General features: G+C 39.1%; 1 protein-coding gene across 2 annotated transcripts in view; it reads left to right on the top strand.

Moving 5' to 3' along the window:
- Positions 1-26,861, top strand: part of LOC143374640 (uncharacterized) — a 68,637-nt gene that overhangs the window by 18,446 nt on the left and 23,330 nt on the right. Inside the window, exon 1 of one of the 2 annotated variants that reach the window (XM_076822928.1) lies at positions 8,595-9,107. The exons of the other annotated variant lie outside the window; for it this stretch is intronic. Within the exon in view, the coding sequence (XP_076679043.1) occupies positions 9,105-9,107 (3 nt within the window). The 5' untranslated portion in view covers positions 8,595-9,104. Of the gene's footprint in view, positions 1-8,594; positions 9,108-26,861 lie in introns of those variants that run through there. 2 annotated transcript variants of the gene reach the window in all.

Below are 26,861 nucleotides of genomic sequence, written 5' to 3'. Positions count from 1 at the left end.
TCCTCACAATGCACGGCGAGAGGTGATCCCCGTTGGATCTACTTTTTGTGGTCGTTCCGTATCGATTCATTGCCAGTCCGTTTCTTTAGCACCCACTTGTATGCAGCTAACGCAAAAAGAATTTCTGCGCTTCGAGTGCACTGTACGTGTCCTACCTTTTTGTCCAGATTTCGCACGGTAATTAATGTGACAAAAGTTACGGCTCACCAATGGCCTAACTATTGGAAATGGGTTGCTGAATGAACCACAAAATACTTATACTTTTGAAACTCTCGTTTATTAAGGAGGTTCGATACCTCACTTGCGGGGCAGGCGGCGAGAGGGGTAAGCCTATGCTTATACATGGGAGTTCTGGAGTGATACCAATCTTAGATAAAAAAAAATTATGTAGACAAAAATGTTATTTACATGTCTATTCCTAATAAAATTAGTACTACATATTTTGTTTTGGAATTCAATTAAACAAAAAGTATGTTTAATGCAGTTAGAAATATAATATTTTCATTAAAAGTAGCGTAAAATATGCGAGCGAAATGCGGCAACGTCGCTTTGCGTCCATCTTTTTTTCTCTTTCCACTTTACACTTGTGGCGTTCTTTTGCGCGTTTCTACCGGTTCGCAACAAATTACTAAATACATGTTTACAGCTTGGTAGTGTTTTTACAAATTTTTACTGTATCCATTGTACAAGTATACACTGTATAAATGACAACCTGGCGTACAGCGTTGCCACGTTTCAAACAGTTCCTTCAGGCAGTTCCAAAAATACGAGCACATTGCTGTCTATTTATTCAATTATCTAATAAACCGTACGGTAAATGTCCAATTTTTTTTTTAGAATTTCATAGGAATACTTAAGCTTTTCGTTGCAACATTTTTTAGGACTTTCTCACTATTTTTAAGGACTCTGTGTAACATTTTATAGAAATTTTATCTTACTGGAAATACTCGAATGCTTCGACCCGGAGAAGCCGTCCAGACTTTCCTGCGTAAATAAAAATAAAAATTGGGGTATGTCGGACACCTCGTCAGTTAGGTAACGAAGTTTCCACCTCACTAGTTAAGCGCTAAGTTTCTGTACCCAAATATCATCTAGTTTCTCTAACTCCAGCATAGCGAATAGACCTATAATTCAAACACAATCTGGATGCGTGAATATAATACTTCGTGAACAAATTTCTGGGACACCTGTACACCACTACGCCACACTAAACGTGCCATATAATCGTCAATATCACAATCATAGCAGAGATGTTATATTAGATCGGATGAAAAAGTTTATTCACTGTATCGAACCCAAGGCTTTATTAGAAGTAGGTAAAAATGTGTATAAACAGTTTTTTTTTAATCAAAGTATTCCCCTTGGCTATCTATGACGTTTTGCCACTTTTCTGGTCAAGACATTTCCGCAAATCTAACATCACCTGAATATATGTATAACTGTGAGCGAACGAATTTTTGCGCTGACCTAATATTAATAGCACGATAAACCCTAAACGCTGGTCTACCAGGGAAATGGAAAAAGTTGTACAATTAGTATAATGACAGTAACGATATCCCGTTGGACATAATGGCACAGTAGTGGACAGTGGTAGGAATGATACCGTTATGTAACTCGCTTATTAATATCCATTAATTTGGGTGCAGGATCATGAGCTGTCATTGCGAATGTCTTCAATAAAGCTGTCGCGGAACGGTCTTTCTTCCTGCTTGGAGGGGGTATCGCGGTGCACAGAGCGGTGAATCGATGTGGTGAGTGACCCACGATTCCTATCGCAAGTTGCATAAGACCGAGCACCGGTACGCGCTACTATACAGTGGCCTCTCACTTCTCCTGTTCGCGGCGTTCGAGCAAAGGCGTGCTTCGTGCTCTGAATCTGCTTGAAATTCGTATATACGTAGGTACGTTAGTAGGTTCTGGACGGTGGGTCGGAACGAGATTTGGACGCACGAGTGGAGATAGAGGGGGGCATCTTTGGCTGTGCAGATTTCGGGGGTCAGTGGCTAGGGGCTAGATGTTGCGAGGTCACTGACAATGAGCTTCTTCGTGGGTTGCTACTTTGAAGTTTGTAATTGGACGAGGAGGAATGGGGAGGCAATTATGATGCGCTGGTACATATTGCAGTATTGGACTGCTATTGTACTAGGATATATTGTGTACTGTACGTAATGGTGTAGTTACACCAGAACTATATTACATCATTAAGGAGGGAATCCTATTCTTTGGGCTAAAAGCATAGCAAAATTGGGGATTTTTTTTTTAAGAAACTAGCGATTCGATTCATACGAAATTTGGACCATATTTTGGTGCATCTTTGAGGAAGCAACTGTTTTTTTGTTGTGAATTTTTAAGCACAAATATAGGACTTATGCATGATCTACCAACACGCCGCGCAAAATTCGTCGTCCGCTGGTATGCATATTTACGTTCCTGGTAATCTAAAACAGAAAAATGAAACGGCGTTTCACTGTGTACATATGTAGCCATAATTTGATGAGCTAAAAAAAAATACAAAAAGTTTTTGAGGAGTGTGGAGAGTTTTCAAATTGAAAGGTCTGAAACTTTAACTTTTGCTATGCAATTTTGCGCCAATTTTCTTCTGTAATTAAAGAAGTATATAACGTATCGGTATCCTGGTTCATCAAAGTATAAAGTAATGTTTGTTGGATGTACAGGCCAAATTTGAAGGTAATCGGTTCTGCGGTTACAGAGATATCGTGCACATCAGCGGACAACGGTGGCGTGATAATCGATCATGCGTAACTCCTATATTTATTACTAAAAATTAATAAAAAAAAAACTGTGACTTCTTCAAAGATGCATAGAAACATGGTCCAAATTTCAGATTATTCGAATCGCTAGTTTCTTAAAAAAATCATCTTTTCGATGTCAAAGGTGGACAGGACATCTGAATTTGGGAGGCGCCAAAAATGCCTGATTGGCCCAGCCTTCCTTGAACAGGAGGAGCCTTCCCTCTGCGATTTCTGTGGTGGAGGAGGAACCCTCTCCTTCTTCGTGACGTAGCAGAGGAAAAACCTGGCATCTGGCTACCAAACCTCGCCAGGTTGCTCGGCCGGAGCGTCTCGCCAGGGTCGCGGATTATGACCGTATTGTCCCGCGAGTCAGCGATGGTCGACGGTATGTACCGGTTCGAAGTTACCGTATACCACCCGCTGGCAAAGCAATCGACGGATTTTCCCAGAGCGACTACGGTCGAGGTGTCAAAAAAAAAAAATAGCACGATGTCAATTGCCGCCTATTAGACATCTGACAGGCAAATGTTCCCCAAAACGATGAAGGTAAGCAATTGCCTGATAATAAAGGATCGTTGGATTTCCGCCTCGCTCTGAGCCCCCTTTTGTTCCAGTAAGACGGAACAGTATTAACTTAATCCTCGGGCGGGCGCGCCAGTGAGAGTTACACGACCAGGCGTGTGGTGAACTCAGTTCACCAGTTGAAAATAATCATTTTAGTCCCCTTATATATAAAGTATACACTTCAGAAACGGTTTTTCTGTCGATATTAGTAACTTTTGATTAAATATGATGGGAGAATAATAGCAATGTACCCAAGAATGTTTATTTTTTCGAGACGTAAACAAAGAAATACGCGGATTGGTGAACTGAGTTCATCGGCGCGCCCGCTCGAGGGTTAATAGTGTTATTTATTTATTTATTTATTTATTTATTTATTAATCATAAACGGGTTAGAACCCATTATATAGCAAGGATACATAACATTTTGCGTGTTGAATAAAAATAATCTACATATATGCATGCTATATCAAATTATACTTAACAATAGAGAGAAAAATGAAAAAATAGAGGTAAAGAATGAGTAATGAGAAATGAAAAATGTACAATGAAAATGGAAATGAAGATGAGAATGAAAATGAGAATGAAAATGAAAATGAAAATAGAAATACATAGAAAATAGAATAGAAGTGAAAAGTGAGGGGTGGAATTAAAGTCTATGCTATACTATACTATTTATTTTAGTTTGTTATGCAACTCTATTTGTAGCAAAGTGGTGTAGTAACATAGTAGCACATTAACCGTATTGCATAACTTCTCCAATTTAGGAAAAACATATATTTTTGGACTCGTACAAGTGATAATAATAAGAGAAAAATAATAAAAAAAAAATTGTGTTGTTTTTATTTCTCCACTTTTTCGGCCATTACGATTATGATTACTCAGAAACCGTGGAATTACAGAGTTCAGCGCGATGCTTGTAAATATTTAGAAACAAGCATATGCATCTTCATGATAAAGTAGTTACAGTGGCGTGCAAAAGTATTCGGCCACCCTTTAAAATCGCATAACTTTTTTAAAATTAATCCAAACGACTTGACTTTTTTTGAGAAGCTAGAAGTATTAGTTTGCTAAGTGGCGTTTTAAAAAAAATGCACTTGGTCGGAATAGCAAAAAAAAATAGAAAAGGTCGTTTCTTAAACTTTTTATGAGCCTGAAACGAAAATTCAAAAAACCCGTTTGTAGATTTAAGTAAGTTATATACGTGCCTAATATTTCATGAAAATCGGTTAACGCTGCTCTGAGCTATAGACGCTTAAATATCGCAGAATAAGGTCGAAAATCACGAAGTTCCCGAAATCAGCGACTTAAATCTACAAACTGTTTTTTCCTATTTTTTTTTTGCTATTCCCACCAAGTGCATTTCTTTCAAAACGGCGAATCAAGTCACTTAGCAAACTAATCCTTCTAGCTTCTCAAAAAAACTCAAGTCGTTTGGATTAATTTAAAAAAAGTTATGCGATTTTAAAGGGTGGCCGAATACTTTTGCACGCCACTGTGCATCACACGACAGACTAGTTAAAACAAAAAAAAAATTAAAAAGAAAATATACGTTGCATATTTGCAATAGTATGCAACGAAGGGTTAACATAGTAAATATGGTAGCACTGTCGAACAGACGTATAGTGTTGCACATTAGTACACTAATCTATATTAGTATTAGCACAGTAGATTAGTCCTACAGTGGTGTAACAGTCTATGTACCTAGTGGAAAGAAGCCACTAACAACACAGCAGTTGCACGACAAAGCAACCCCGCCGAATAAAGAGAAACTTGACAATGATTATTTCATCGACTTTTAATCACAGAAAAATATCCCTGAAATATTTTCATCGCAGAGAAACGATGCATTAAGAGCACACCGGTGATTTCACGCTGTAAAGTGGAGGCAAAGAAAATTCTGGCATGACTCCTATTTTATCATCGGGCTCTAAACGTAGAAACGTTCTTCGAACTTCTAGAGCAGAAAAGAAACCCATTAGCCGTACAGCTGAGGCCGCGTGCGGTTAACAGGCAGTAATGAAAACCTCACAGCGATGATTTTATTCATTCCCAATTACCCGCGGAAATATCTTCCACTCTAACGCCCCTTGCCAACCGAATGGAATTCAAACTTCCCACCTAACCCTCATTCACAATCTCCGGCATATTCCGCGCGTAAATATTGCCCAAGCAACTTTGCTTGCGCACTTTCTACGCAAACACGACCTCCCATTCGATTCAATACGATCTTACTTGTAAAAACGCGAGAAAGATGATACTCCCTCCCACATTTACAGTTTCCCTTGAGGATTCGATGCTCACAAAGAAAAGTCCCAGCAAAAGCCTCCTTACTTTACTCTTGAACTCGAAGAATTATCCGAATGCAGATGGCGATTATGTAGAAAAGAAATTGAGAACGAAACGTTCTTAAAAAAATCTGATTTTAATAAAACTTCGGGTGAATGTAGAGAACGAAGTGGCAATCGTAGTATGCAAGCAGCGATTTTACTTTTCTACGAAACTGTACTCTGAGGGGGTGAAACGAGCCCTTAAAATTATCACGTTTTTCTCTCGTTGTTTTTATTATAATTTTGTAACACTCCGAGGTAGAACAGAACTTTAAATGTAAGAATTGCTGAATTGTTTATGCTGTGTGTATTACGCTGCGGGAAGGAAAATAATATCGACCCTTTGTATGAGAAGCTAAATACCAGAAACCTTATTTATTGACTTCCTCTCATAATTAACATGACCGAGTATGGCTCTCGGGGACACTTTCACCGCGACACCCGCCGCTCGTTTTACTTTCCAACAAACTGTAGGAATCGTCGAGTCGACAGTTATCGCAAAGGCTGCACACGTCTTCCCGAATAATGATCGTGCGGTGGAAGCGAATAGTGCGTCGCGCGAGCCTCTGCGGAGGTTCGCTCGGTCGCGAGGCTCCATTAGATCATAACGTTTGATCGATGCGACGCGTTATTCTTGGTGAGCGCGTTTAGCGCAGGGAACGTGACGACCGCCGCTGTTTCACGCGTGGAACGTGCTCGAGTTCGGTAAATCCCGATTACATCGACTGCAAAGGTGAACCGGTGCGACAGCTTATAAGTATTCCTCTCGCCTGGGCGCTCGACCAACTTCTGAGGAGAGGGTTTTAAAGTTTTCGTGGACACCGAAGACAGGGGTGGATATTTCGAAGCCGAGGTAGCGCGGCATAAAAGTTAACGTTTGGATGTGTGGGAATCGGCACACCTGGACGTAAGGGATGAAATATTTATTAGGGGATTGATAGAAGCTGTGGGTTTTGTAAAGAATTTTGAAGCGGTTGTTCGATTTGTTATTATTGATTAAGTGGTCTTTCTAGTGCGACGGCTGAAAAATTTCATTTTTCGGGAATTATAGGAATAAACATCTATTGCACGTAGCCTTTTGCAAGTTTGTAGCTTTATTCTGCCACCCTTTAAGACTATACAAAAAATTGTAAGTAAAAATATCCGTTTACATACAGCGGAATAGGAGCTTTAAAATTATAAAGGGAACCGTAATCGAGTACTTAAATATATTTACAAGGAGATGTTCTCACATGCTCGCCCTCGTTTCCTTTGGTTTTCAGATATGTTTTAGACGACCAAAAACAATAATTACCTGTGTTTTTACTTTGGTTCGTTTGCATATTAATGCTTTGATTTTTTGGAAGGAAATGTTTTTTTCAAATGATGGAAACGAATTTTGTTACTAGGTATATTAATTCTTAGATAATTCAGTTCAGCGTAAAAGATATTATTAAAATACATATTTTCAATATTTCATCTGTAAAAAATCTCGCAGTTGATCATTCCCTGAGTGTGCCCCCTTGAGGGGAATATTTGTGAATTTTTCTTGAAGAAGCGGAAGCGTATATTTTGACACAACTTTTTGAGCTTAAAAGAGCAACAATTAAAGAACATTTGGTAATTTTTTTGTGGAAAAATATTTAAGTTTATAATATAGTAACAAGCGACATCTAAGAAGCATTTTTAAAATTTTGATTTTGCGGTGAGCACTGCCATTCGGAACCAGATTATGTAAAATCAAAAAACAGAAAAGATTTCATTATTTCGGAAAATTCTCTCCGTCAACCTGAGGATACATTAATATACTAACGAAATCTTTTTTGTTTTTGATTTTAGATAATCTGGTCTCCGAATGGCAGTGCTCACCGCAAAACCAAATTTTTAAAAAAGCTTCTTGGATGTCGGTTGTTACTTTATTATAAACTTAAATATTTTTCCGCGAAAAAATTAGTAAATGTTCTTTATACGTTGCTATTTTAAGCGCAAAAAGTGTTGTAAAAATATATGCTTCCGCTTCTTCAAAAAAAATTAAAAAATATTCGCCTCTTTTCGGCCGTCTGACTAGGTATAACCCCATAATATAAAACAAATTCTCCTTTCAATTCCACCATCTTCAAACCTAAAAAAAAACATCCCCCAAACTATACCTCCATGTAGAGGTAGAGAACTATCGATAGTACTATCGATATTATCGATAGCCGACACTATCGAAATCACTATCGACAGTCTTGTATAACTATCGATATTTTCGATAGTTCTTAATGCGAACGAAAAAGGCCATTCTGTGCCATTGTGCTGCATTATGCGCATTAACGTCATTATATATATTGCATATATATATTACATATTGTATTTTCCAATATAATGATTCAGTTAATTGATTCTATTCCTAATCATTCCTTTCATCCATTCTTCGATTCTTTTATAGTATATACAGAAAAGAATCATTATATTTGAAAATACAACATGTAATATATATAATGGCGTTAATGCGCACAATATTTTACAATGGCACAGAATGGTCGTTTTCGTTCGCATTAAGAACTATCGAAAATATCGGCGGTTATACAAGACTATCGACAGTGATTTCGATAGTGTCGGCTATCGACAGTGATTTCGATAGTGTCGGCTATCGACAGTGATTTCGATAGTGTCGGCTATCGATAATATCGATAGTACTATCGATAGTTCTCCACCTCTACCTCATAGAACACGATCCTTCTCTCAAACTGATCTCCTTCCCAGTCCATCCCCCTAACATTTTCAATTCCAACCCCTTCCAAAGAAGACACTTACTTGTTAGTCCCCAAGCACACGAATCCTCCACCCACCAGCACCCAAGAAACCAAGGCCCAAAGAAAATCCTGCTACCACGACCCACACACCTCGGGTGCTCTCGCCGACTCCCTGGATTTCTCTAGCAAAAATGCGCTGCTCTGGAAACGCCGCTGGCCAGGAGAAAGAAAGATGATCGGCCGACTGGTATCACCTGGGAAAAGACACCTGGAATCGTCTCGGCCGTGCCGGCCAATCGAAGGAGAGGCTTTCTCCTGGATCACGGTCCGTCGGTGCTCCTTTGCACCGAGCCGGCACTTCGCCCCCCTGGAGGGGGGATCTATATAGCCTGTCCATTCCACGGGAGCCCCCTCAAACTGTCCGCGATCCTGAGCCCGTGCGCGCTCCACGCGAGTCGATCTATCGGGATCAAGCTTGACCGTCTGTGGCTAGCCAGGGTGGTGACGTATTCCGGGGACACCGACGGGGCTGGGAAACAGTGATAGCGAGGCGAAAGACGAAAGGTGCCGGGGCACGAGGACATGGCTAGTTGGTGGTGCGATGTGAGAGAGTGCATACTACACGGACAGTAGAACACGAGAGGAAGCCAGCTCAAGAGGTCTTCAAGTCTTTCACGGAAGTATCCGGAGGGGGTGTTTGGACCCATTGGGACTTTCGGGGGCATTTGGAATCACCCGGCGCTATGGTGAGTGGTAATGGACGATGGAGTTGTGATTATTGTCGCACTTTATGGAAAAGGGAGGATCTAAGAAAATAGATAATAGGTTTCGCAGGATTACTTGCAAAAGTGTACTAATTGAAAGTTAAAAATGCACGCTTTTACTTTATGGTTAAAGAAACATGAAAATTACCCCTTCGCGTACTAGTAATACACACCGAGTAAAAAAAGATCCGTTTTTACTTTAAGGTGAAAAAATATAAAAACTTACCCCTTTACATACTAGTAATACTTACACAGCTAAGTAAAAAAATATCCGCTTTTACTTTCAGGTAAAAAAAAACAAAAATCCCCCGTTACATATTGATAATACGCATTAAGTCATAACATAAGAAATGAGGGATTTTTGTAGTATCTAAATTAAGGCATTTATTCTAGATCGATGTTATGTTAAGTACATTAATTTGAAATACTTTAAATTAAATTTCTGAGATACATATTGACTTACTGTGTTTCACCAGTGATTGATTAAATTTATTAGTCTGATGGGAGAGTTGATTTGGGGCTTGGGTTGTGTTTTTGTTGAAAATTGAGAATTAATTACGATTGGAATGTAGACGAGTGTCTTCGTTTGCTTGGGTTTGAAGTAACGTACCTGCTCCCCTTTTTCTAATGTTTTCTAATGTCTTTTCGTGCCTCAGTTTGAGGCAGTGCCTCCATGAATTTTAGATATAGTGGAATACTATTGTATTTAGCAGAGGGTTTCTTAGTGAGCTTGTATTTGAAATTGAGGGTGATTATGATTCGCGTGGGTGGTTCCGTGTAGTTGGGTTTGAAGTAAAGTGTGTTTATTGTATTTCTTTTTGAAATTGGGAGCATTCCTGATCTGGGTCACTCGAAACAGTGACTTCGTGTAACGAAGTTTCTACGAATGTATTTTTATGAAGTTCACTACGCCTTCCTTTCCAATTATTTTTGAAAGCTGAAAGCATTTATGCTTGGCTGAATTGAGCTGCAGATCTTGGAACAATTTGATTTAAGGAATAAAGTATTCTCGTGGATTTTAGTACGACCTCCTATATTTGCTGTTACTTTTCCAACTGGGGTAAATTCAATTTCGCTGACCCTCGTCTGAAGTGATTGAGAAAAATTGGAAGACGTAAAGAAGTGAGGTCAATTTCCACAGAATATTAGTTGAGAATTGTGGCTCGCATTTAAACTTACAAATCACAAAAGAAAGATTACCACGATGCCCCCAGAGAAATAATAAATTTGTACGTCCAAAATTTGCTAATTAGCATTTTTTAATTTATTGAACAGTCAAGGTTTATCGCACGAACGGCAGATTTACATAAGTGCGTAGGAATTTCCCAGATATTGCCATTCAGTTCCGGTTGTATACTTTCTATTGCTAACTTTATTAGTGGTCCGTGCGTTGACTTACACCCACGCGCACAGAATGCGGGAATTAAACGATGGAAAGTGGCATTCTTTGTCAAATGAATAATAAAACGTCAGGAAGAACTCAATTCCGTTAATTCAAATTAACGCTGTACGTATGTTTTAAATTAAAATTCACTCACAATCATTCTCCTTAACTCTATCATACACACTGTCACTGGTCTCGAAACTGTAGAAATTTTCAATTTAATATAACCAAATATTGCTTCCTCCCCAAAAATCCATCACCCTCCAAACTTAATTCTGAATTTTAATTACCCCACCAGCTTTACTTAATTAAAAAATAACTAAACAGGAAATAGTAACTGGTAACCAACACTTGGACAATTAATCGACGATTACCCAACTAATATTATTTCGACTTCTGTAAAAGACGACAAAAAAACATCCACCTAATTTCTTAAAAATGGACAAATAGGAATAAAATGTGTTCCCAGTAGAAAAGTCGTGTTTCCTTTTATGCGCGATCGAGGAGCAAGGCAGAGTGGAGATACAGGATCGAGTAATAGGCAAAATCGAAGCTGGCGCTCTGCTATTCGCTCGAGGGAAGGAAATGGGGGTCAGTGTGTGAACAGCTTCGCTACTTATGTCGCAATTCGAGAGGTCGCCGACCGTCTTCACTCTACCCGATCGCCTGTTAACACCTCTTTCTCCTTTTCTCTTTGCCATCGAGGAAAAATTGGATCACACTCGTATTTCCGTTTTTCCTCTTGGGGCCATTTTCCTCGGCTATCATGGGCGCAAGTGGCTGAAACTTTTCACGCCCTTTCTTCTGCCAAAAGAACGATCGTTCGCGCGGACAGGAATATCGAAACTTTTATTTGTCGGAAGATTAATGTTGACAATTTGGCACTATATTCAGCTACCTTTGTAATATCTTCATGGGTGCTTTTGAAGTCTCTATTCTTCTTTCTACACGACTTACAAAATCATTTATAGGTACTATTCGTTTGCTGGAATTTAAATCCATGCTTGCGATCAGCAGGATCGGCGGAACCGAGTATGCCAGTTATGTGCCGCATAAGGCCCGTTCCACACTATCGGCCCGGTCACGGTCCGGTCTCGATCAAAATCATATCCGTGAGCGTCCTCACTCGTCCGACTTGATAGTGTAGACCAGGCCTTCCCAAGTAGGGGAAATGCACTCCTAAAACAGATGTTTCGGTTCTCCCTCCACCGGTGCGCCTTCAGCTAAGGTGGGACGACTCCTACAACCCTCTGTCCGAGGAGACAGCAACGTCGCGGGGAAGCATGTTGGGCGCTTTAGGGCGAAAGTGCCAAACGTGTCAAATTTTTATAGGAAATTTCATAATCACTTAAAAATAGTAGGAAAAATTAAAATTCTTCGGGCTAAAAACATAGCGAAATTTAATTTTTTTTTTAAGAAACCAGCGATTCGAATAATCTGAAATTTGGACCATGTTTCTACGCATCTTTGAAGAAGTTGTAGTTTTTTTTTTATTAACTTTTAGTAATAAATATAGGATCGATGTGTCCTGCAAGGTGAATCGGGTCTTACAACCCCGAAGGAAACATTGAGTTTCCACGTGCGTGCTATATCGCACGTTTAATAATGAAGTAATTTTTTTTCTACTCCGTAAAGGCAGAACACATTAATTAGAAAGCAGGTGCAAAAAATTGGGAGGCTCCAATCATTTTCTTGCATTGGGCCGCCAATTATCTTCGCACCAGCCCTGGTGATCAGTGCTTGATATTGTTAATATTTAATAATTTTCAAGCTTTCCTAATGCTTTTTGTCTCTGGACGAATTTTCAGACCTTAGGCATGCCCAGAGTTGATTCTTTAAATATCCCACCTGGTAGTCGATCTTCTTCTTCGGTCGAAAAAGTAATCCCCCTTTCTCACGTCTCTTCTGATTTTTCTGAAATTTACAATCAAGCTAAAAACCAATATATTATCCCAATTTATCGTACAAACTTTTTAAATTCCTCTTATTGTGGTGTAACAACGGGCGATCACAGTTAATGCATAATTCGCGCGACACTTTAGGCGGCCCAGAAGAGGACAGCTTGTTTAAATAAGATTAAACAGAGGAAATCTGCGAAAGACGAGTTCAGAAGAAAGAGATCCTCGAGACGGAGCGCGATCTTTTGTCCCGGAAAGATTCCCGAGGGGTTGAAACCTCCCCCAAAGAGGAGAAGACTGTCTAAAGGACAGACAATGAAGAGGGGAAAGAAGCCTCGGAATATCTGCTTCTGGGTTCCGTGTTCGTTGGTTATTTACACGAAAACCAGGAAGGATCTTTATTCTTTGTTAATTGCCTTGCGGCGATGGGCATTGTGTGACACATCCTTAAAGGACAAAGTCTCGGCTCGGTGACTCTTGCGAGGAAACGGCGGTAATTACGTCCTACTGCGGAAATATAAATGGAGGAAGTATAAGGTGGCAGAAAAGAGATTCTTGACATTGATCCTTTTACTTTCTGCTCCTTACATGTCGATCCCTTAGTGCACAAATATTGCATGTCCACTTTTTGTGAAATTTGAAATATTATACGCAACATTTCTTTGTGCTGCATAAAAATCACGTTTATATTTACTTCATAAATTTGTCAAAAATAATATTTTTCTTCACCGTATGTCCCTAAATCTTGTGTACCATTTAAACCTGCTTTTCTCCAAAAAAAATCCGTAGTCAAGTAGTATAAGTAGCGGTTTTGATTGTTTACGTTTGAAACTAGTGACTTAATTGATTTATCCACTGAAAGTTTTAACGATAAAGAGGTTTTCGAACAACCTAAGGGAGACCTGGGCCAGTTGATACGTTACTGTGTTTTCAATTCTTTTCATTTTTATTTTAATTAATTACTTAATAACAAATATGCCAAAATATACTTTGGGCCTTCCTCTTTAATATATAGTAAGCGAAAACTTGAGAAAATACATAGAAAATGAATGGAAAAATGTTATTTCGACGATCAATTTGTATGTATCAAAACTATTTTCTATTACTAGATGAACGCACCAGTAAATGAACACTTAAGGCTAATGAACGAACACTTTTATAAAATTATGTTTGCAGCGCGATTGAATCCAGGTGCTGCAAAAATTGTTCGGATATGAAGCAAGAAATTAAAGGAAGTTTCTAATTAATTAGTTGCTTATTTTAATAACTTATTTTACTCATTTTAATGTAAAGTGTCCATTCACTGGTACGTGTTCATTTGCTGGTACATCCACCCTATATAAATGAAAACAGTTAAAAAAAACGATTGTTAACGTCAAGGTACACAGACGTACGCTGAATCGTAGTAAAGAATTGAACAACAAACTTCACATATCTCGCTGAAATGTAGTTACATATATACGGTGTTGAGATAACTCGTCTGTATCAACCTACCCCTGTATCAACTAGCCCCGGTCTCCCCTGCCTAACTCATTTTCAGTGGCAGTTGGACTTACACTGATTAGTTTCTGAACCCTCCTATTATCCTCAAGTATCCTCACCCACATGTTTTTATATATAGAAACAATGTTTCATTGTGGCTCCATAGATTACAATTTACTAACCAATTTTGACGTCTTCAACTAAACTTATATCTACTACTATAATTTTCCTGTTCTGTCCTTATACCTTTGCACCATCTTGCTAAAGTTGTACATACAGTGGCTCGCATTAATATTCGGACACTTTTTAAAATCGCATAACTTTTTAGAATTGGTCCAAATGACTTGAGTTTTTTTGAGAAGCTAGGAGGATTAGTTTGCTAACTGACGTGTTTCGTCGTTTTGAAAAAAATGTATTTGGTTGGAATAGCGAAAAGAATAGTAAAGGTCGATTTTTAAACTTTTTTTTGTGAGCTTGTAATGAAAATTAAAAAAAAAAACCGTTTGTAGATTGCAGTAAGTTGTATACGTGCCTAAAATTTCATCAAAATCGGTTAACGTTGCTCCGAGCTACAAACGTTTAAAGATCGCAGAATAAGGTCGAGAATCGCTGATTTCGGGAATTTTCGCGATTTTGATGAAATTTTAGGCACGTATACAACTTACTGCAATCTACAAACGTTTTTTTTTTAATTTTCATTACAAGCTCACAAAAAAACAGTTTAAAAATCGACCTTTACTATTCTTTTCGCTATTCCAACCAAATACATTTTTTTTCAAAACGACGAAGCGCGTCAGTTAGCAAACTAATCCTTCTAGCTTCTCAAAAAAAACCCAAGTCGTTTGGACCAATTCTAAAAAAGTTATGCGAATTGAAAAAGCGTCCGAATATTAATGCGAGCCACTGTACCTATCTTTCCATGTATCCATTTCACCCCCTCATCGCTCACTTTTACTCCCACTTACCATCCCCCACGCTGACTACCCCGTTCTATATTTAAAACCTACTCTACTATCCGCAAATATATTTCTTCATCCAAATGCTCCCTCACATCTCGGTCAATCTTTCTCCCAAGTTCCCTATAATTCCAACCAAATACATTTTTTTTCAAAACGACAAAACGCGTCAGTTAGCAAACTAATCCTTCTAGCTTCTCAAAAAAAAACCCAAGTCGTTTGGACCAATTCTAAAAAAGTTATGCGATTTTAAAAAGCGTCCGAATATTAATGCGAGCCACTGTACCTATCTTTCCATGTATCCATTTCACCCCCTCATCGCTCACTTTTACTCCCACTTACCATCCCCCACGTTGACTACCCCGTTCTATATTTAAAACCTACTCTACTATCCGCAAATATATTTCTTCGTCCAAACGCTCTCTCACATCTCGGTCAATCTTTCTCCCAAGTTCCCTATAATTCGAATTTCCTCCATTACATCGGATTATCGAGAGTCCAGCGTGCCCCGCGCCACCCCCTCCCGTCAGGCAAGCAGGAGTCTCGAATCCTCTTGGGACGGCGAGCTGGAGAGACGGAAAGAAAGGAAAATCACCGGCGCGAGATTGAATCTATCTTGGCATCGCGGCAGGAACGAACTTAATAGACAATGAAGATCCGCGGCCGCGATAGCGCGTACCGCAGGAATCCTTTTTCGCGGTTCCCTCCTTTGTTAGAATTTCGTCGACGTTGGGCTCGTAATTACGCGATCGTGTATACGCGATCCGCGGTTGCCCAAGCGAATTCTTATTACAATATCCGTGTTGCCGGTCCGTGGAAAGCTTCCATCACCGTCCGACCTGTAAATGGTTAGGGCGGCGAGGCAACGTAAACACGGCTGGCGCAACCGATCGGCGCGAAAATGTTTCCATTCCTTCATTAGGGTGGCTGGCTTCGGCCGGCGACTCCGGGAGGACCTAAATGGCGATGCGAGGCTCCTCCAGCCGTTTCTGACTCCTCGCGGGATTACTTCAGCGACGAGTACCTTAATGCTTATTTAGGGAACGTTTGAAGGTAATTCCACTTCCTTTCTCCTCGTTGGAATGCAATCGAAACGTTAGGCAGCTTCTGGGAAGGCTTGTGATTTGTTTCGTCTGAGAGGTCGCGGCAGAAGAGGGAACCAGCGAATCGCACGCTTTCAACCAGTTACCGAATTGCTTAGTAATGCTTTATGCATCATTTTTTCATTTTGCAGGAATCAGGCTGTATTCGAAATTTTTATTCGAAGGTTAGTCGAAGAACAATTTAGTCGAATAATGCCCAACTCTGGAATACCCAGGCCCGGCTCGTTCCTGTGGGCAAAATTAGGCAGCTGGGGCTGGTTGACAAGGGGCGCAAAATGGTCGCTTATTGTTATATAGTTACACAGCAGGGGAAGGTGCAAAACAAGACGGCAGAAGAGCTAGGTAAAGAAAAGAAACGATGACGTACTGACCAGACCGAAAAGTGGTTTGATAGCATTATGAGCTCGTTGCATCGTTACGTTTTCACGCCCCTGAACGGTCATTGCGTCTAAGACCCCTTTTTAAGCCAAAGATACCGGAATATCACCACTATACTGCTGACCCCATAAACCGTGCCATGGAGGAGGTCGATCCGTGCCTCGCGGATATAGATTTGTTCTCTATATCTCAAAATTCATTTCGGAATAAATTGTTTGACCAACTCTTAGTGTAATCTTTCAACCTCGCTGTAGCGTTTTATTGTTTTGTAGTACGCGGACGATTTAATCTTACTTGTATTTACCTGTATATTATGTACTCTAAAGGATTTTCCCCGTATATAATAATAATAATAATAATAATAATAATAATAATAATAATAATAATAATAATAATAAGGGATGATGATAATAATAATAATAAGGGATGATAATAATAATAATAATAATAATAATAAGGGATGCTAATAATAATAATAATAATAAGGGTTTTCCCCGTATATAATAATAATAATAATAATAATAATAATCATAAGGGATGAAGGAGCATTTCATTATGTGCATCTTTTTAGGGAAAGCTTTAAAGTGAAATATTACAAGTTGTACTTTAAATGTTTTAGGCTACGAATAAAAATTCAGAGTGAGGTCATCAAAAAGGTCTAATAAATGTGTTATAAACAAAGGGCGCAGTTTGGCAAGTTCCAGCCGGGCCTGGAGATACTGTAATAATAGCGTCAAATTTCGGGAATTAGGTACTTGTCTGCGGGTGAATGGTAGGTGGTGGAAGCACTCTATTGTGAATGTGTTTCCTGAGCATACAAGGAGTATTCAGGAGTGAGTTTCCGATTAGTGATGAAAGGAAGGTATAGATAGGGGTTTCCGGATTTTCAGGGATATCGATTTATGGGGGTTATGATTTAAGAGACTCCTTCGATGTTGCCGCGATTGAAGATTTTGTGGTCGATGGTGTTAGGGCTTAGCAAAATTGATGGAACATCAGTGATATTCTGTTGTGCTCTCTAACATGTTTGGAAGTTCAGTAATTTGTGAATTTTGAAGGCTCCTTTGTGGATCTTCAGAAGGGCTGTACGAATTCTTGAAATTGGTCTGTGAACCTTTAATATTGTGTTGGAAACCCTAGAGACTTAGACTCTTCTCTGGAGATCCTTGAAATTGTTCTGAGAAGCCTTGAAACTAATTTGGAAACCATCTTCAAGACTCCTCTAAAGACCTTCGAAATTCCTCTAGAAACCCTCGAAACTCCTCTAGAAACCCTCGAAACTCCTCTAGAACCCGGCGTACCTTCCCTGGAAACCCGCAAAATTTCTCTACGAACCTTCGAAATTGCTATGGTAACCCTCGAAACCGTCAAAACTACTCTAGGAACCCCCGAAACTCCTCTAGGTACCCACCAAATTTCTCTGGAAACCTTAAAATCTCCTCTATGAACTCCCAAAACTACTCCATACCCCTTCAGAACTCCTCTGGAAACGCTTGAAATTGCTCTAGAAACTCACAGAACTCCTACAAACCTCTCAGAACTCTAGGAACCCATAAAACTCCTCTACAAACCCCCAAAACGTTCTACAACCCTCCAACATTACTCACCCCTCCCTCCTACCCTCCCAGCCTCCCACAAAAAACTCTAGAGGCCTTCGAAATTCCTCTAGAAACCCTCGAAACTCCTCTAGAACCCGTCGTACCTTCCCTGGAAACCCTGAAAATTTCTCTACGAACCTTCGAAATTGCTATGGTAACCCTCGAAACCGTCAAAACTACTCGAAACTCCTCTGGGTTCCCACCAAATTTCTCTGGAAACCTTAAAATCTCCTCTATGAACTCCCAAAACTACTCCATACCCCTTCAGAACTCCTCTGGAAACGCTTGAAATTGTTCTAGAAACTCACAAAACTCCTACAAGCCTCTCAGAACTCTAGGAACCCATAAAACTCCTCTACAAACCCCCAAAACGCTCTACAACCCTCCAGCATTACTCACCCCTCCCTTCTACCCTCCCAGCCTCCCACAAGAAACAAAGAACCTAGGTATTTCTCACCAACACCGCAGTCCCGTTCGAAAGCGCCTGAGACCACAGGTGGTCCAGCCGGTAGTCGAAAAGTTCGAAGGCGAAAGTACATAAAGAGGAGGTCACCAGGCGAAGAAAGTCCAGTCGGTGGTCGGGTTAAGTGGAACGGACGACGCATACATTCGTCGTTTCCCGACGAGGACACGGGAATCGGGTCCGTTCGGTGGCTAGAGAGGAACGTGAGAAAGGAAGTTCGATCGTTTCGATTGTATTTCTCCTGACGATTCTTCTTCGCGAGAGATAATAGTCGAAGACTGCGCAGTGGAATCATGAATCCTTGATCAACGTGAAAGCCTCACCTTGGTGTCCAACTCGAACTTGCTAATCACTGTCATAGTAGCAACAATAACAGTATCGTATATCAGGTGGATCTATTATGATGTAATTTATTGATAATTGCAGATAGCTTCGTGCGATGGGAATGCCACAGTGTATTGTAATGGCTGTATTATACGTAAGCCTGTTACTCGTGAATTGCAGGTTGTATAAGGAAAGAGAAATTGCATTGTAGTAGTTCTTTAAAACGTAGGTCGTGGGCTGATGTTAATATCTAAATGTATGGAGCTGGACGCGCTCTTGTTGAATTATGTAATAAATTTCAAGCAGCTTCTCATTTCTGTATTTCAAGTTCTCAGATTACATTAGTTGAATAAAATTTAATATAATAATCAAAAATATTTCACCATACTTAAGGGGTCATGCTCAGTCAGGAGGCCGAAAAAGGGTGGTCTTTGGAAATTTTTTACTCAAAAGCTATAACACATTTCTCAAAAAATCTTTTTTCCTTTTAAGGATTGCATCTAGTACCTTGCATCGTAAATTTTTATTTAAAAATATTTAGCAATAACTAAGTTATTGTCCATCACTCGAGGGTTCTCTAAAAATAAAGACTGCTGCTCGAAAGTCGATCATCAAAAATAAAAAATTCAAAAGAATTTACTTATTATATTATATTATCTAGTATTTGAACGAAGGATGCAGAGAAAGCTTCTCGAGATTACATTCCCTGCTATAATTACATTCATTACTATTTCTTCCAATTTTGTGAATAATAGAAGACCTGGTAAACCCTTTCAATGATTCATTAGTTTCACATCGTACAATAAGAACGCTATTGGAGTCTGTGCAGCACGTGTTCTAAACTTCTCAGGGTTATACTTCCCCACCCCTTCTACTTCTGCAACTTTAATTCGAACCCTCCAGAAAGCAAAACGCCTTTCACGAATTTATTATATAATTTGCTAGATTCTAACTACGCCAAATCAAAAATAATAACCAACTCCTCAAAATTACTGTATATATTTACAGCTTTGAAATGTAAGGAATATTTGGCCAAGACTTGGGTGTCTTTACTCCAAGTCTAACGTCAACCAGTCCTTCACAGATTTCCATTGCCCCTGCAGATGATGAACAGACTTACACTGACGCCCACCAAATCCACCAATCCAGCTAATCAGCGTCCATATCGCGACGTTTCTCCAGGCCAGAAATTCCAACCCCCTCCGACACGCGAAACGAAAGTTGGCGAGTGGCTGGAGAACAGTTTCAGAAGGCAGAAGTAGAGCGTGAACCGTCGAAGGCCGTCAATGTGGCATTTTCGCGTGTCGTTTCCTCGCTTGTGTTACCGAACAGCCCGCCGCCATTCCATCATCCACGTGATCGACTGGAGGATCGAATATCTATATCGCATTATATCGCCTCGGTCCTTTGGAACCATCCCGGTGTGCGCGCGTTTAGCGAGCCACCCCTTCTGTTTTCTCTTTTACACGAACCCTTTGCTCTCCCAGTCCCTCGTCTCTTCATCCACCTAGAAAGAGGTTAACAGCCCTCTGGAGCTCCTCCTTCCGCCATTTTGTCCCGGAGCTACCCCGCGGTACGCCTCCATCGTTAGGGAAGCATTTCGACCAAGAGATTCTCGCTTTTCCTGGGATCTTCTTCTTCTTCGTCTTTCGGCGCTCCGCTCATCCAGATCTGAACAGAGAGGCCCGCTCTTTCGGTGGTACTCGAGTACGCAGAGTCACTCTTTCTTCGTCAAATGTGTCGAGTAGGGGATTGCGAAAGGTCCCTCTAGGTGTCGAAGTTGCGGCTGAAGGGTTGCTGTATATACCAGGGCCAGTATTGTTTCGGCTTGCAGATAGGAATCAGGAAAGAATCTATTTTTTAGAAATAGGTTTCGTAATTCATTCCTATGTTTTTCGGGTCCACGAAAAAACGGGACCGCGGGCGGCGGGACTCGAACCCGCGATCTTGCGGATCCTCTGCCTACTGGTCAGGCGCCTAACCAACTCCGCCAACGCTGATCCTCCAAGGTCTGGGTTCCGGACTCCCTTTTATGAGGGTTCCTGATCCCACAACAATTTTGAAGTTCGTTGTGGAATTGTTATTACTATTATTATTATTAAACATTTTTGTTATTCAGCATGTTCAGGTTAAATAGCATATGTCGACAGTTGTACATGCTTTTGCAAAAGACGATTATTATTATTATTATTATACCTGACCTTAAGGGGGTAGGTTACCCTCAACAGCCCAAAATTAGGTCCTTCCTCAAACGCATATTCTGAAATAATAAATGAATGTAGAGATAATTTCTGTTTTAATTTTGAAGCGTCATTTCATTGACTTTAATGTGCAAAAAGAAAATTTTAAATATATTTATAGGAAGAAAAGTTATAAATATAAATGTACGAGCGTGTACGCGATGCACTGTTTGATGGTGAACACGATTCCAGACAGGTGAATTACCTAAAACACAAAGTAAAGGCATTTTTAAAATCTGTAAGACCGTCTCCATCTTGCGTAGGAAGCAAAATTTTGATAAACAAATTAATACAATTTTGATGTTGATATTTCTGATTTTATCCTTCTTTGCAGGAAAAATATTTTGTATCTTTCGTTTAACAATTTATATTGAAAATGTGCTCCCGATACATAGAGGGGAATGGTTTCCTGTAGCTCCCTGTAAATTTTCATTCAGGTTTTCGAGATTTTATGTTCACCGTTTTGGGAAACGTAGTTTCTGGGAAATCGCGTTTAAAGTTGGACATCGTTATCCGATCTCATGTGCAGGCTCGCACATTTTTTACTGTAATTCCTTCAATTTTTTGAATTTCGCGGACCGGTTTCGCTTAAAATACGGAGAATAGATGTAGCTAGCGGAATATCAAACATCCTAACAACCAATTTTCAAATACTTTTTGAGTTATCGCCGGCGCAAATTTTGAAAACCTGGTTTCGAGAAAGACGCCTTTAAAATGCGGTTTAGGTATAGTTATACCAGGCTATAGTATCGATACGGAGTTGAATTTCGGCCTATAACTTCCAGAATATATTTTTTAAATATTTTAGAAGCATTTTTATATGGAAAAAAAATTTGTTTCTATATTTCGTTCGATTTATATGGCTTCCTCCCCTTAATAATAAAAAAACCACCTGAATCTGTAACAAACTTAAAATTAGCTACAGCTACTTCTAGATATTCATAGACTGAATTAATGAGAAAGGTCGTGGCTATCTAGAGCTAATTCTAGTCGAAACCACAGCTGTTCTGTGCGTATATAGGAGGCAACGGCACGCTTAGAGAAATTAGAAGGGACGGAGTGAATATCGGATGGGAGGGGGTTGTAATAACGAGAGGAAAGGTAGAAAAAGGAGGCCTGGGACTTCGACGGTGAATTGGGAAGTAACGGTGACGGTAAAGGCGGAATTGTTGGTTTGCTGCTGATTTATGGTGATAGATCGATCCTTTCCTCTGCAGCTGATACTTCCTGTTAGGGTACCTATTACGCAGGCGCAGGCGGGGCGTCTGCGAAGCATCGCATCATTGTTCTCTTCGATGAATGAGATCTCCCATGGAAACGGAGGAAATATGATCGAATTACGTAAAGTATAGAAATTCACGTGGTGTTACGTAGCTGTGTTATTAATTATGGTTTATTGCCGATTGTTCAGGGCGCAGTGGGAGGAACGGGGAAGCGACGGTGGGTGATTTTTGTTTGTGGGATTCGAAGGGGATTTTAATTAGGGGTAGTTTTGAAATGTACCTACGCCACTCGTTAAGACGAATTTAATGGCCTGGAACGAAATGGTCATCGAACGTCCTTAAGCATGGACTCTTCGTGCAATTATGCACAATTGAACGGGTTCACGATGCACCATTTGCTAACGAGAGGCGAAGAGTAAGGCTCCAGAACCGTTCGAACTTGTAATTTTCAGCACGAAATGAGCTTTCTCTAGAACTCCAATCGCGATCCTGTGTCCTCGTTTTTCGGCGAGATCTCCTGGCAGACGGTTATCCGAATGTCAACATTGCTAAAAGTTCGAGTCTTCTTTCCCTCACATAATAGTTCTCCTATCTTGAAAGGTATGAAGCACGTTCCGGTCAATAATTTGTCAAAACTTTCGTGTCTCCCAAAAGTCCAGGAAAATTCAAGGGTTTCCTCCTTGAGTACTTCTTCAAGTCAAGTCTGTAGCAATTTAGTATTAGTTTATTAAATCAGAGATATATACTAATGCTTTATAATTACAAAAAAATTATAGAAAAATGAGAACTTTGAAAGTTTCTAGATTAATAAAATGATTGCAGGTGAGTAGTTTATTAAATTAGAAATGAACACTAATGATTGAAAATTAAAAAAAAAAATTTAAAAAATGAAAAAGTTGAAATATGGTTTGTAGACCAGGGTTCCCTCCTCGGATACTTCATCCCCTTCTGTAACAGTAATTACATAAAATTATAGAAAAATGAAAACTTTGAAATTTTCTAGATTAATAAAATAATTGCAGGTGACTAGTTTATTAAATTAGAAATATACATTAATGATTAAAAATTTAAAAAAAAAAAATTTTAAAATGAAAAAGATGAAATATGGTTTGTAGACCAGGGTTTCCTTCTCGGATAATTCATCCCTTTCTGTAACAATAATTACATAAAATTATAGAAAATGAAAACTTTGAAAGTTTCTAGATTAATAAAATGATCGCAGGTGACTAGTTTATTAAATTAGTCATGTACACTAATAATTGAAAATTAAAAAAAATTTTAAAAAATTAAAAAGTTGAAATATGGTTTGTAGACCAGGGTTCCCTCCTCGGATACTTTATCCCCTTCTGTAACAGTAATTACATAAAATTATAGAAAATGAAAACTTTGAAAGTTTCTAGATTATTAAAATGATTGCAGATTACTAGTTTATTAAATTAGAAATGTACACTAATGATTGAAATTTAAAAATAAAAAATTAAAAGAAATGAAAAAGTTGAAATATGGTTTGTAGACCAGGGTTTCCTTCTCGGATACTTCATCCCCTTCTGTAACAATAATTACATAAAATTATAGAAAATGAAAACTTTGAAAGTTTCTAGATTAATAAAATGATTGCAGGTGACTAGTTTATTAAATTAGAAATGTACACTAATGATTGAAAATTAAAAAAAAAAAATTTTAAAATGAAAAAGTTGAAATATGGTTTGTAGACCAGGGTTCCCTCCTCGGATACTTCATCCCCTTCTGTAACAATAATTACATAAAATTATAGAAAAATGAAAACTTTGAAATTTTCTAGATTAATAAAATGATCGCAGATGACTAGTTTATTAAATTAGAAATGTACACTAATAATTGAAAATTAAAAAAAATTTTAAAAAATTAAAAAGTTGAAATATGGTTTGTAGACCAGGGTTCCCTCCTCGGATACTTTATCCCCTTCTGTAACAGTAATTACATACAATTATAGAAAATGAAAACTTTGAAAGTTTCTAGATTATTAAAATGATTGCAGATTACTAGTTTATTAAATTAGAAATGTACACTAATGATTGAAATTTAAAAATAAAAAATTAAAAGAAATGAAAAAGTTGAAATATGGTTTGTAGACCAGGGTTTCCTTCTCGGATACTTCATCCCCTTCTGTAACAATAATTACATAAAATTATAGAAAATGAAAACTTTGAAAGTTTCTAGATTAATAAAATGATTGCAGGTGACTAGTTTATTAAATTAGAAATGTACACTAATGATTGAAAATTAAAAAAAAAAATTTTAAAATGAAAAAGTTGAAATATGGTTTGTAGACCAGGGTTCCCTCCTCGGATACTTCATCCCCTTCTGTAACAATAATTACATAAAATTATAGAAAAATGAAAACTTTGAAATTTTCTAGATTAATAAAATGATCGCAGATGACTAGTTTATTAAATTAGAAATGTACACTAATGATTGAAAATTAAAAAAAAAATTTTAAAAATGAAAAAGTTAAAATATGGTGTGTAGACCAGGGTTCCCTCCTCGGATACTTCACCACCTTCTGTAGCAATTCATCAAAAATCCACATTCCCTTCGACCAAGAATTTACCTTCATCACTGCGTCTCTACAAGCTATCCCCCCGCCACAATCGACACACTATGCAAGTCTACAGTGAACGATCCTCATCTGCTGGAAACGGTGTTGAGATCGAAGGAGCGACCGCGCCTTCGCCGAGCCAGCTTCTCTTCTCCAAACGAGAGAAAGGTGTCTCGACCTCCTTTTCGACTGCTCTCAGCTATCTTGTCTGCGATACTCGCGGGACCGCGCTGATAATCGAACGGGACCGAGGCGCGATGTTAGCGAAACGAGGGGGCCAGCGAAGAAAATGCCTACTGCTCACGGTGAAAGTTATGCCAGCTGGATGGATCGGCATCGGTCGATCGAGGGAACGCCCCAAAGTGGATAGGTGAATTGCCACGCGTGTGCGGCTATTTAAGCTGGCTTTCCACGACAGTGAAAGGGAGAGTCGTTATCGCCGCCGAGGGAGATCGATTTCTCGCGAGGGAACACTCTGGGGCGGCTGGTCCGTTTCGGCTGGAAAGCGTAGCACCTTCCCGCGCTGGAGAAGTAGGCGGCGCGGGCTATGTAGATCGTGAAGCTCATTGGAAACTCGTTAGAAATTAATACCTGACGCACGAGGAGCGACGCAGCGCGGCGACTCCTCGTGCCACCGCGACCGTTCGACCCCGTTTCGATGCACGCTGAAGAGGCCATGGGATGGCTGGTGTCTCTGGAGGGCAGTGGAGTCGTTTCTCTCTTCACGAAGGTTATTGGTGGGTGGTTGTTTTGCTGGATTCGGGGGGTGACGTTGGGGAGGAGTGTATATGCGGGTGAAAAGGGGTGAGTTGTTTCAAATGGTGTCTTTGGGGGGTAGTGATTTCATTTCTCTTTTGATGAAGGTTGGTTTGTTGAATTGGGGTGAGTGGATGTTGGGGAGGGTGGATGTGAAGGTGGAACGGGGTGAGTTGTTTCAATTGGGGTCTTTGGAGAGCAGTACAGTCGTTTCTCTTATTCTGGTAAAGGTTGTTCGTTAAGGGGTCATTCTACTTTGAACCGCTGAAAAATTAAGCTAATTTAAAGATATTTTTCTCAGTAAATGCAACATATAATGAAATAAATCGTTTTGGTATTTATTAAGCTATTCTTATATTATATAAAAAAAATTTAAAAGAATTTTTGCAATTTGTTTTAATTGTTTTTTTACAGTGTCAATATGGCACCTGAAAAAGGAGGTATGTTCACGACGTATGTGATTTCCCGGCTCAGGCTTATCCGAAACAAAAAATTTCAAAAGATTCTCATTCTGTATGAGTATCGCTATAGCCCCTAGCTCAATTATCAATTTTGGTTGAAAACTAAGAAAATAGCGCCGGTTTGAAAAAAAGTTTGACAAGACACAAAAAGGGTGTATTCTCGGGGGTTCCATGAGAAAAATCTCTGTTATTTCTCGACAAAGATTGTTAATTGAACTAGGGGCTATAGCGACACTCGTGCAGATTAAGAATCTGTTGGAAATTTTTGTTTCGGATAAGCCTGAGTAGCGGACAAAAGAGTTATTACTTTTTCGAACCACCCTACTTCTATTACTTTTCAATATCAACTTAAACCTGCAGTATGTGCCTAATATACATATTCTGAAAGAGAATTAAAAGCTGTATAAAACCCAGTTACAGTTGAATTCATTTAACTAACAAACAAAAACCCTGCATGACATTAAACAAGACAACACACTTTTAAAGCTAACAAAAACTTACCACTTTTGGACATTAGTAAAAATATTTTGTGGGGGTAACTTTTGCTTTTAGGACAACCTAAAAAGTTACTAAACGTGGTAACTTCTGTGTCGGCCCCAAAAATGTGTTACCCCGTTCAATATCATACAACACTTTTGTTTGTCAGTTAAATAAATTCAACTTTAACTGGGTTTTATACAGCTCTAAATTCTCCATTAGAATACGCATATTAAGCATACCAGAGTTCCAAATCTATGCTAAAAAATAACAAAAATAGAAGAAATCGAGAAAGTGGTAACTTCTTTGTCCGCTAGTGTAAAGTGGTTGGAAATTTGTTATTGATTGGGGAGACTATGTTAAAGTAGTAATTACTGCGTCACTTTTTGGGTGAACAGAAGATTTAGTTGTGTAA

Source organism: Andrena cerasifolii, chromosome 1 (assembly GCF_050908995.1).
Source record: "Andrena cerasifolii isolate SP2316 chromosome 1, iyAndCera1_principal, whole genome shotgun sequence".
In the NCBI taxonomy this organism is placed as follows: domain Eukaryota; kingdom Metazoa; phylum Arthropoda; class Insecta; order Hymenoptera; family Andrenidae; genus Andrena; species Andrena cerasifolii.
This window is presented reverse-complemented; position numbering and strand designations above follow the sequence as displayed.